We start from the raw sequence: 12,474 nt of genomic DNA on the forward strand, positions 1-12,474 counted from the left end.
AAAACCGTGGTTGTGACCTCCAGTGTGTATCACTCAATGCGAGCACAGATGAGGAAAGTTGGGATTTGGTTCATGGGCCTGAATTTCCTTTGGCTTATGTTTTGAGTTCAAGTGCAAATCCCCAGTTTTGCCTGCTGTCTTTCAGAGAAAACCCAAAAGCATGGGGCAGGAGATGGAGCAATGCAGGGAGCTGAATTTGCAGTGTGTGTGCAGAGGTGACAGAGGACTGCTGCGTATTAGAGATGCAGACAGCAGAGACCACTTTAGCTGATGAATATGGATTCTTCAGTCCATGAAGAGGGCTGCATGCCCCTCCTGATGGAAAGTTCTGGTCTTGATACAATGCTGTGTTCAAGCCCTGCTGGAAAAGGGATTGCTGGGAAAATGTGAAGGCAGGGCTTCACAGCTTCTGTGGGGAAGTCAAAAGTGGGAATGACACACAACAACTCCCCAGATGGCAACTGTGGTAGGAGGCACGGAAAATAAAAGGACACAGTGGTGAGGTGGGGCAATATCCACATGTCTCTGATCAGTTCTTCAGTGCTAAACTGGTGACAGTGTCTGTTCTCCCTCCTCACATCTTCCAGAAAGAAGAATGCATCGAGCAGCCAGAGTTCCACTACGATGAATTTGGTTTCCGGGTTGATAAGGAAGGTAAAGCCAGTCCCTTCCCTCCTCCTTCCACTGTGTCTGTCCTGTGTCCAGCCCTTCCCACACTTCCAAGTGTGGCAGAGTGGTTTTGCAGCCATTCTGTGCTAGGTCTCATCTTCCTGTGTCCTACCCTTGTAATCAAGTGCGTTAGATGTGCTGGCCTTGTGTGAGTCTGGAGCATAGACTACGCACCAGAATCATTTCCATCCCCTTAAGTTTGTGCTAAAGTAACAGAGAGAAAAGTTAGGAGGAAACTACCATTTAGAAGGAAGCCTGCTGGGGAAGGCAGCTCTCCCAGTTCACAGTGGGGTCTCTGTCACTTTCAGTAGCACGGTCAGCACTGATGGCAGGCACGACAACACGTGCCGTCTGTTGGCTGCCTTTGCAAAGAGGAAGAGAAAGGAGCAGGGGATGTAGGAATTTGCTCTGTGTGCTCTGAGAGGATGCTTCCAGGGCTCAGGCAGTACAGAGCAAGGACAGAAGTAGTTTGCCTGTGTGCCCTGAGGTACTTTGAGTCATAGATTTAATTTGGTATTAGGAAGAAGTTCTTCCCTGTGAAGGTGGTGAGGCACAGGAACAGTTTGCCCAAAGAGGTGGTAGATGCCCCATCCTTGGAAGTGTTCAAGGACAGGTTGGATGGGGCTTGGAGCAACCTGGTCTAGTGGAAGGTGTCAGCCCTCCCCCATGCCAGGGGCGCTGGAACAAGGTGATCTTTAAGGACCCTTCCATCCCAAACCGTTCTAATAGAGAATTCTTTGAAGCAATGACCTGGAGATGAGGAGGGGACACAGCAATTTTTCTTCAGCCAGAACATTTGATAGACTTGTGCATTATAAAATCAGCAGAAAGATTTGGCCTGTATTGTTGGGATGTGTTATATGATGAAGGACAATGTGCCTTACGTCAAACATGTGCTGAAGTGTCTATTTTAGAAAGCCAGCCTCAGGTTAAGGTGCTCTCTCATTGTGAATTTGGAAGAGTCCTTTATTAAAGGTGGGCTTTTTGTGATTAAATATCCCCAAAGTTACCATTTTGCACCTCATTACTTGTATGAGCATATAGCTCCTGCTTGCCACCTCTGAGTCTCGCTGTGCTTTTGTCAGCCTGATTTACAGATCCTTACAAAACCCAGCAGGATGACTGCTACTGGGGCTTTGTTTAATTCCAGCCATACTCTGCTCTAAATCATGAATAAGTAGAGGCTGGAGGCAGCCGACAGCTTCTGAGTTCTGAAAGGCCCAGTGCCTTTCGCTTATGATTGTAAAATTTGCTGCATGGAGAAGACAGTTAGAAATCAAGCTCTGCCTTTCCAAGCTCTGGCTGGAAGACACGGGTTTTTTATTGTGCTTCCTTCAGATGGCCTTCCTTACTGCTCCACCCTGCTTCACATCAGTTTCCTCTCCCCTTCCCTCCCTCACTTGTCTCTGTTTCACTCTCCTCCCTTTGCTGAGGCAGATGGTGCTGAGCCAAACTCCAGCAAGCTGCTGGGGATCCCGCTGACGGAGGAGCCACAGCAGAGGCTCAAGTGGCAGGCTCACCTGGAATTCACACACAACCATGACGTGGGTGACCTCACCTGGGACAAAATCGAGGTCACCCTCCCACATTCAGACAAGCTGCGCTCCCTGGTGCTGGCCGGCATCCCACACAGCATGAGGCCGCAGGTGAGGGGGCTGCCTGTCCCAGGCAGGCTCTCCTGCCTGCAGTAAAGGACAGTGGAGCCACACTACTTTCTCTTGGATGAGAGGATGCCAGGTTATGGCTCTCTGCTGCTGTCTTAGTGGCTCTTCTTATCTCTGCTCATCATGTGCCCCCAGCTGTGGATGCGCCTGTCAGGAGCCTTGCAGAAGAAGAGGAATTCAGAGATGTCATATCGGGATATTGTGAAGAACAGCTCTAACGATGAAACCATTGCTGCCAAACAGGTAGGAGAGATGTCTTAATGCTGACTAGGCACAGGGGAGTGGGGAGAAGGGCAAGGTTTGCTGCCCTTCCTGTGAGGAAGAAGGGGTGTCTGCCTAACGCTTGCGTCAGGGACAGTTGGGAGGACATGTGTGGCTGAATCCTGCTGTAGCTTAATCCTATTGGGCTTATTTCTCGTCTGTTCTGTTGGAATAGCAACTGTGCAGCTCTCCTTCTTCCTAGGACAGCAGGGAAGGGCTTGGGCTGATGCTACCTTGTTGTGATCTAACCCCAGCTGGTAGTTAAGCCCCACACAGCCACACACTTACACTCCTGTGTTGGGATGCGGGAGAGAATCAGAAAAGCGAAAAACTCATGGGTTGAGATGAAGACAGTTTAATAATGAAAGCAAAATCCATGCACATAAGCAAAACAAAGCAATGAATTCATTCCCCACTTCCCGTGGGCAGGCAGGTGCTCAGCCATCCCCAGGACAGCAAGTCTCCATCCCATGTAACAGTGACTCGGGAAGACAAATTCCATCACTCCAAACGTCTCAGCTTTAAATGCTGAGCAAGACACTATATGACATGGAATATCTCTTTGGTCAGCTATCCTGGCCACACTCTCTCCCAACTCCTCGTGCATGCCCAGCCCACTCACTGGTGGAGTGGGATGGGAAGCAGAAAAGGCCTTGACTCTGTGCAAGCGCTGCTTAGCGGTAACAAAAACATCCCTGTGTTATCAGCACTGTTTTCATCACAAATACAAAACACAGCTACTGAGAGGAAAAATAACTTTATCCCAACCAAAACCAGCACATGCTTGAAGGCTAGAAAACAGTGCTGTAGTTAGATCTCGGCAAACATCCTGGTATTCACTGCCCAAAGGGGATCTGTGGGCCTTTCACCTCCAAGTCCCCTGTCACAGATGTGGCCAGGTTGTTGGGTTCTTCCTGGGGCAGGTTTGTTGAGAAGCCTTGCTTGAAATCCAGAGCAGCTCAAATTCCCAAACGCTGCGCCTGCTTTCTCAGTGGGGAAGCTAGGGGCTGAGTTTAGGCAAGTATTTCTTGGGAGACACCAGGTCATTGTCTGCACTGGCATTGTCCCCTATGTCAGTGAAGGCTGTTAAACTGACCCCAGGTAATTGGACGGGGCCATCTTCTTTGGTGCCGAAGGACTTGGACCTGAGCGCAGGGAGGCAGAGTTCCCTGAGGCAGGAGGCCACGGGGAAGTGCAGGGAGCAGGAAGGCAATTGTTCAGCTGCTGCCAGCTGACCCTGTCCTCGCTTGTGGCTGTCTCTCAGATTGAAAAGGACTTGCTCCGCACGATGCCCAGCAACGCCTGCTTCTCCAACATGAACAGCGTCGGGGTGCCGCGCCTGCGCAGGATACTGCGGGGACTTGCCTGGCTCTACCCAGATATTGGATATTGCCAAGGCACTGGCATGGTAACCTGCTTTCTGAGTGCCTTTACAATAGGGATCGTTTTGTCTGTGATGGCTATCATAGAATGGTGGGGAATGGAAGGGACCTGTAGAGATCATCCAGCCCAACCCCCTGCTAAAGTAGATTCACCTACATCAGATCACACAGGAACGTGTGCAGGCGGGTTTGGAAACCTCCAGAGCAGGAGACTCCACACCCTGCCTGGGCCAGGGCTCCCTCACCTGAACAGCAAAGGAGTTTTGCTTGTGTTTCAGTGCAACTTCTTGTGTTCCAGCTTTTGTCCATTACCCCAAGTCCCATTGCTGGAGCTAACAGAAAAAAATGCTGCCCTGTCCTCTTAGACATACACCTTTTAAATGTTAATATATGTGTTAATGAGATCCCCCCTCAGTCTTCTCCAGGCTCAACAGCCCCAGGTCCTGCAGCCTTTCCACGTAAGAAAGATGCTCCAGTCCCCTGATTAACTTGGTGGCCCTGTGCTGGACTCTCTCCAGCAGTTCCCCGTCCCTCTTCAGCTGGGGAGCCCAGAACTGGACACAGGACCCACCAGGGAAGAGGAGAGGGGGAGCAGAACCTCCCTCGAGCTGCTGGCCACACTCTTCATAATACACCCCGGAATGCCATTGGCCTTCTTGTACACAAGGACACATTGCTGGCTCATGGTTAGTTTGCTGCCCACCAGAACTCCCAGGTCCCTCTGTAACCCTCAGGACTCTGCTGAGGCAAGTGATTTGAGGCAGTGCTGCCAGACACTGCAACCTCCAGATGAGCTGAAGTGAAATCTTTTCCACATGGAGTGTTTTTCCTCAGGAAAGGGGAGCAGAGTAGCACTACCAGTCAAAAGATGTGGAAGAATTCAGTCCATCTGCTGGGAAGGGATGGGCATTGTACTGAGGGGAAATCAGTTCAGTGGGAGACTGCACGAGAGCTGCTGTGGAAAAAGGAAGGTGTTGGTCACCTAGATACTGGTCCATCTCTCCAAGTAAGGAAGTGGGGAAAGAGTCCTGCTCCTTGTAGGACATGCAGTTGTTCTTCCTTCCAAATCCTAGGTGGCTGCCTCTTTGCTGCTCTTCTTGGAGGAGGAAGATGCCTTCTGGATGATGTGTGCTATCATTGAGGAACTGGTCCCTGCCTCCTACTTCAGCACCACCCTGATGGGCGTGCAGACTGACCAGCGTGTCCTACGACAGCTCATCGTGCAGTACCTGCCTCGCCTGGACAAGCTGCTCCAGGAGCACGACATTGGTAAAAGCACACCCTAGAAACCATAGCTTTTCTTGCCAGGGTGACATGCAGGCAAAAGCGATTGTTCTTGTTTCACAAAGGGAAAGAGCAGCAGGGCCAGGAACAAAACCCTCCTGCCTCTGGAGGAAGGGCATGGTCATCTTGGAGCCGGGAGGAGGGCGCTTAGTCGAGTCCGTCTTCACTGGTTGGCTGACTTCCCTTGTCTTGTTGTTTTTCTGTGTCTTTATTCACAGAGCTCTCCTTGATCACTTTGCACTGGTTCCTCACCTCTTTCGCTAGCGTTGTTCACATCAAGCTGCTGCTGCGGATTTGGGACCTTTTCTTCTATGAAGGTTCTCTGGTGCTGTTCCAGCTCACTCTGGGCATGCTCAGTATGAAGGTAATTCCCACCTCCTTTTCCTCCTTCATAGTACTTTAGTATTTAATTCGGAGTCTTAGGGGCAAGAAGGTTTTGTATCCACTTCCTGTGTGTGCTTTGGGAATGTGCTTTGGAAGACAACTTCCCGCCTTCCTCAGCACTGGGGATTGTGAAGGACTTCCAAGGCACTTCAGAGATTTCAGAGATTGCTCTTTCTCCTGCCTACCTGATTTGTTTCCTCATAATTAAAGCCCATCAGTTGCCTCCCTCTATTCAGTCTAGATCCCAGCCTGAGGGACCACCTTACCTAAACCAAGATACTTCTTGGTTTTGCACTGTCTTTGAGCAGAGGCGTAAAGCTGAGGTTAAGGTCATCTGGGAAGCTTTTGATGGCACTGTTGGATGCTCCAAGAGAGAAACATTATGCTGACTGGCTTACATTGTACTGCCTGATCTCTTTGTGCAAAAAACAATTTAGTGGTTCAGCTTGCTGTGTGGAGGGCAAGGTTGAGCCTGCTGGGAGTAAGGGGAAGGTGGAGCACAGTTTGACATAGGCATATCATAGAATTGTTTGTTGTTTTGGTTAGAAAAGACCTTTAAGATGGTTTAATACAACTACTAACCCAAGACTGCCAAGCCCATCACTGAACCACGTCTCTCAGCACCTCAGCTACATAGCTTTTAAATACCTCCAGGGATGGGGACTCCACCACCTCCCTGGGCAGCCTGGGCCGGTGTCTGACATCCCTCTCACTGACAAAGTTCTTCCTAATCTCCAATCTAAACTTCTCCTGGTGCAACTTGAGCCCATTTCCTCTTGTCCTGTAATTTCTTCCCGGAGAGGACAGACCAACCCCCACGTTGCTACAACCTCCTTTAGGTAGTTGCAGAGAAGGGTTGTGTCTTCCCTCAGTCTCCTCTTCTCCAGGCTACACACCCCCAGCTCTCTCAGCTGATCCTCTTCAGACTTGCTCTCCAGACCCTTCCCCTTCCTCATTCTCTGTCTCTGGACACTTCAGTGTCCTCCTTGTAGCAAGGGGCCCAGAACTGAGCACAGTACTTGAGGTGCAGCCTCACCAATGCCGAGTACAGGAGGACAATCACTTCCTTGGTCCTGTTGGCCACACTATTTCTGATCCAAGCCAGGATGCCATTGGCTGCCTTGGCTCATGTTCAGCTGCCTGTTGATCAAGACAGTGAGTGAGACTGAGCAGCTTCCATTCCCTTGTCCCCAGCAAGATCCCTGCTGGGCCCAGTCCTGGTGGTGGGCACAGAATAGCTTCTGCTTCGTCTTTCCTTGCTTGTCTTCATTTCAATGATGGATACTGTGATTCAAAAACATGCCAGGTAGAGATTTGGGTTCAGATCTCAGTGCAGCAGGGTAGTAAAAGATGCTGTTCTCTTCCCATAGGTAGCTTGGATGATAAACTTCCTTCTGAAGTTTATTTGAGATGGTGTAGTTGTACCTGCATTGTTTCTGGCCCAGCCTTGTACACTGAACATAAAGTTGCTTCAGGCAGTCCCAAGAGCATAGCCATCACCCTCACTGCTGTGTGTGTACCAAAATGACTGCATCGTTGCAGGAGGATGAGCTGATCCAGTCCGAGAACTCGGCTTCCATCTTCAACACGCTGTCGGACATCCCGAGCCAGATGGAGGACGCGGACGTGCTGCTGCGGGAGGCCATGCGCGTGGCGGGCTCCCTCACCGACGTGGCTGTGGAGGCCCAGCGCCGCAAACACTTGGCCTACCTCATTGCTGACCAAGGGCAGCTCCTCAATGCTGGCACCACTGTCAACAATTTGTCCAAAGTGAGTGCACGGAGTCCCACCTGCCTCTGCTGCTCCGTTTTTAACCGTTCCCCTATGCTTTCCCTCCCAACTGCTCGTTGTGAGCAAGATGCCCTTCTGTCTGAGAGGGTTTTGGATCCAGGATGACTGTGTCGTCCAGTGGGAAAAGGGTATTCATAGAATCACAGAATGGTAGGGGTTGGAAGGGACCTTTAGAAATCATCTGGTCCAACCCCTCTGCAGAAGCAAGTCCACCTAGATCAGGTCGCATAGGAACATGTCCAGGTGGGTCCTGAAGACCTCCAAGGAAGGAGACTCCACACCCTCCCTGGGCAGCCTGTGCCAGGGCTCCCTCACCTCAACAGTGAAATAGTTTTTTCTTATGTTTAAATGGAACTTTTTGTGTTCCAGCTTCATCCCATTACCCCTTGTCCTGTTGCTAGATGCCATCGAAAAAAGTGATGCCCCAACCTCCTGACACCCACCATTTATGTACTTGTAAACATTATGAGATCCCCCCTCAGCCTAATTAATATTTCTTGGGAAGCAAGGGGTAGATCTGCACTAATGAAGTGCTGCCAGATCTGCCCTGGTTGCTAAATCCCCAAGTGGAAGGGGTATTGCCACTGGTTGTAATCACTGTTAATAATGGTTACGATGGAGAGCAGTGCTTTTTATTAATGGAAACGAAAGAGAAACAGCACATGCTTTTGGCACAATTTGCTTGGAGCGTGCAGAGTAGGAACAGAAGTGAATCCATTAGCAAGAAAGTGATGCACTGAAATAACTCTGGAAAGCAGAGTCAGGAAACAGCAGCAGCCTTTGAGAAGCTGAATAAGAAACACACTTGTGTTTAATCTGGGACTGCAGTCTGCAGAGGTAGTTGCTCCTGTTTGCAAGGCCCATGTGGGAGATACATTCTTGATCCTAGCCTGTGTTCTAGTCACAGGATGCTCCAGCGGTTCTAAAACGTAACAGGCATTCACGTAGAAACTTCATATATAAGAATTGGAGCTAAAATTATTCGCTTGCGTCACGGTTCATCCTTGATCTTCAATTATGCCTCCGTAATCATTGAACTATAAATAACCTGTTGCACACAGAGCACATCAAGCAGTAGAGCTGATTCATTGCTTGAGAACTAGAACAACTCCTGCCTAAGACTGCCAGCCCAGCTGCCTGCCCCTTCCAGTGGAAGCTGTCAGGATGCCTTGCCCAGAGCTTTGCCCGTTGCTTTGCTTTGTTCCCGAAATCTGCCCTGACGTGTGCGCTTTGTTCTCTCCCTCCCCTCTCCCTCAGGTTGTGCGGCGCAGGACTCAGCGCAGGAAGTCGGGCATCACCTCTCTGCTTTTCGGTGAGGACAAGCCTGTGCCTTTCACGTGGTGTTGGTGGATGTAGCAGCCCAGGAGGGAGGGGGCTGAGCAAAGCAGGGAAACCTTGGGGCAGAGGAAGAGGAGAGAAGGGAGCCAGAACTGAACGATGAGAGGGAAGAAGTGAAGTTTTCTGCTCACTCAGAAAGTGAATTTTAGGTTAGATGGTCACTGCTCAAATGGTGACTGACAGCAGGCTGCAGCCTCAACCCAGCTGTAGTGTCCTCCTTGTACTGACCAACAGGTCAAACACATTTTCTGTCAGGCCGTATGCATCCCACAGGCTGGATGTTGTACTCTGTAGATCTAACTCTGCTCAGTCAGGAACATCCCTAAAGATCTCAGACAGGGCAAGGATGGCCCAGTGTGTCACCCATCAGCATTTATAAATGCATCATTCATGTTCCCCCTTACTCAACTCTGAGAGTTCAATGTTGTGAACACTTTTGAATCTTAATTTTCTTTGCTTCTAAGCTAAGGCAGCATGTGTCCAGAAAGCACAGGGCCAGAACAGGTTTTGCATGGATTTAGGAGGGACTCTGTAACAGCCCTTTCTACTGTAAGCCTCGCTGTCATCACCTTCTATGTGGCTGATTAGCTTTCTTGAAATTGCCACATCTCACCACAGAAATGGTTTTTCTGGGGAGGAAGACAACATACTGAATTTACAGGGGTCAAATAGTGTTGTGGTTGAAGTGGCCTGAATAAATCTAACACTGGGATTTACTTGTCTTTTGAGAGAAGAGCCTTTCTGATGTTCTCCAGGAAGCTGATAGGTCGTCACCAGCACGCTACAGGCACATGCAGCATTCTGTGTGAAAGTTATGGTAGCAGACCAGTCGAGCTGTAAAGTCAAGTGAGCAGAAGTGAAGAAATGCAGGAAAGTTGCTTGTGCAACCTAAACTGAGACCTCTTGTATGTGATGTTGTCATGCAGCAGTACAGACTGAACTGGTGGGGAGCTCAGCTGCCAGATGCACCTTTCTTGTGTCTCAGGCAGTCTCCTTGACCAAGTTTGAGTAGCTTTATGAAAGTGATTGATAGCAACGTGGACCCACACACAAAGATGAATTTAAACTTCAAGCTTCAAAATGTATCACCAGTGGTACTGAGATGATTGATAGTGGGGGGGTTTTTTCATTTTAGTGGATTTCATGAGCAGTCATGAGATAATGTTCTTACTAATTAAAATATTGGTTAAAATACAGTAGTTACCATCCTGCAGCAGATGACCAGGATGGAAAACTGCAGCCCAAGTGAGGGGAAGGAAAGCTTGGATGGGATAAATTTACCTTATACTGGGAACTGTCAAACAAGCTTAACTGTAAAGTGTGCTGCCTGTTGTGGTTGCTGTGTAGAGCTGGTACAACAGCCTTGTCTGAGTGGGATTAAGAGCTTACCCAGAACCCAATTAGTCTTCCTCAGCATGAACACAGGTTTGGTACTGACTTGGACAGGAGTCATAGAATCACAGGAGCACTGTTGGAAGGGAACTCTAGATGTTTGTAGTCTCGAGCTGTCCTACTCTCAGAGCCAGACTCATGCTCGTGCTAAATCAGATCAACTATGACTCTCTGTAGCAGAGATTCAAGGAGCTGGACCAGGTTCCTAATGAAGGAATAAAAAGAGGAAGCAATGAAAGGTAGAACAAGACACACGTGTTGCCCTTTTCGTGTCGCAACAAGGAAATGCAGGAGAAATTGAGCCCCCTCAGATGTCACCAATCCTGCACTGGTTTCCTGTTTTGGAAATGTACATGCAGGCTTGTTGGGTGCAATGAGGTGAAGCTAGGGGAAACCCCAGCTCCTTTCCTCTGCATCATGCATACTCTAAAGGTGGGAGGATGTGGAACTTGCTTCCCGTGTCTCCTGCTTGTGTTTGGGTGCGATTGATCTGAGTACAGAGGGAGGAGCGTGGCATTCTTGACCAGAAGGAACTGAATGATGGCAGAAGGAATCAGTGCCCTATGTTACTGAGGGCAGCCCACAGAGCTACTGTGGCTGTGGTTGAGGAGTTTCTTCTTTAGTCACATTCTTTTTTAACCACATGAATTTTCTGGGCATCCCCGCCGTCTGAGGGGTCACCTATTTGCAACCTTCGTGTCTCTGAATCTGTACTGAGGCTTGTTACGTGTTCTCTTTCCTACCCCTGGCTGCTGAGGAAGTGGTGGTGTTAATTTTCCTTGCTTAGGCTGGGAGTAAGTATGCCCTACAATTTTTCTAGTCCAGAAGCAAAGTTGAGTTTTCTCTTAAGCTCCGTGTGTCTGATTCTCTGCTCATTCAATGTAGCAAGCAGAAAACAAGTCTAAAAAGGAATCTAATTTTCTGCTTCTATTTATGTTCTTAAAGTTTTGGTCTTTTTAATTAGGATCACTTAGGATTAAGAGATGCTGTTTATCACTTCCAATAAGCAGAAGCTTCATGTGTATTTAGCGGTTGCAAGCAGCTGTATAGCCTGGGCCATGCTTTATTCACGCTGGTTTCTATAATGCTGTTAGAAAATGAGTAGAGTACCAATTTACCAGTGAATGACTTACTTTGTCTTGCAAAGAAAAAAAACCCAAAAGAGCTGTGTTTGTATAAAAATTGGAGTTCAGTCAGAAATACATCGCTTTAAATGCTGATCTTGTAAATCAAGCTGCCACATCTTCAGTATGTCATAGAACACAGAAACAGGTGTATGGAAATACACTTAGAATTGAAAACAAACTGAAGTGGGGCTTTTGGGTTTTTTGGGGTTTGTTGTTTGTTTTTTTCTTTAGAAAAAGTAGCAAAATGGTTCATTGTTACCTCACGAACCACATTTTTAAGGCATTCAGGTACATTAGCTGCCTAAAGAGCCCATCCCATGAGGTATCTTTCTGCATAAATTGAGGCAGGCTGTCAAAACTCCTGTGGGAATTAGTGACAGTTGAAAGATGCTTTGGTGACTTTTGCTTTGTACTCATGACGGTTTCTGTACACCCAAAAACCTTTGAGATTTGGGTTTTTAGGGTGGTCGAAGTCTTAAGGGAGATGGCAGCTTTTCTCTCGTGGCTCTGACTTCTGCAGTGACACAGGAAAGTGGGCTGTCTTGTTTTTTCAAGTCTCTTTCAAGACTGGGTGAAAAACATGCTCTCAGCCTGTGAAAGTGTGCAGAAATCATGGTCAGTTCAACCCAAAAGCTGAGTCAATTTCAAGAGAATTTCAGCTGAAGTTGTGGAAGTTCCCTAGTTTTGTGTCCCACCGTTCAGCCAGCTACAGACCGTGAAGACGCTTCTCTAAAGCAGTGCCTGCAGCACCTCGGTGTACTGAGTTGCCCAGACGGATCAAAGGTGGCATCTGCCAGTCCCATGGGTGGTTTGAGATGCCAGCTCCTTCAAATCTGGGACAGTCACGTTGGTGTTGGCAGTTGACATTACTGCCTAGTTTGGCAGTAAGTACCTGCCTCAGCGCGGGCACTCCTGACGTCAGGCTGGTTTCGATTCCTGCAGAATTAAGGATTTCCAATGTTAACAAAAAACCATAAGTGCCTTATATTCATTTTATGAATATTATGAATATTATTTCATTTTATGAGGAAAGGCTGTGGGAACTGGGGCTGTTCAGTCTGGAGAAGAGGAGACTGAGGGGGGATCTTATTAACATTTATGAATATCTAAAGGGTGGGTGTCACGAGGTTGGGGCATCACTTTTTTCTATAGCAACAGGACAAGGGGTAATGGGGTAAAGCT

At 48.5% G+C, this 12,474-nt stretch overlaps 1 protein-coding gene across 2 annotated transcripts in view; it reads left to right on the top strand.

Moving 5' to 3' along the window:
- SGSM3 (small G protein signaling modulator 3) overlaps window positions 1-12,474 on the top strand; it is a 35,122-nt gene that overhangs the window by 14,101 nt on the left and 8,547 nt on the right. For both annotated transcript variants that reach the window (XM_062012972.1, XM_062012981.1), the window contains 8 exons: window positions 588-654; window positions 2,107-2,315; window positions 2,469-2,576; window positions 3,859-4,002; window positions 5,050-5,245; window positions 5,479-5,624; window positions 7,187-7,414; window positions 8,693-8,747. In XM_062012972.1, coding sequence (XP_061868956.1) covers window positions 588-654; window positions 2,107-2,315; window positions 2,469-2,576; window positions 3,859-4,002; window positions 5,050-5,245; window positions 5,479-5,624; window positions 7,187-7,414; window positions 8,693-8,747 — 1,153 coding nt within the window. The remainder of the gene's footprint in view (window positions 1-587; window positions 655-2,106; window positions 2,316-2,468; window positions 2,577-3,858; window positions 4,003-5,049; window positions 5,246-5,478; window positions 5,625-7,186; window positions 7,415-8,692; window positions 8,748-12,474) is intronic.

This window comes from Colius striatus, chromosome 1, assembly GCF_028858725.1.
Source record: "Colius striatus isolate bColStr4 chromosome 1, bColStr4.1.hap1, whole genome shotgun sequence".
NCBI lineage: Eukaryota > Metazoa > Chordata > Aves > Coliiformes > Coliidae > Colius > Colius striatus.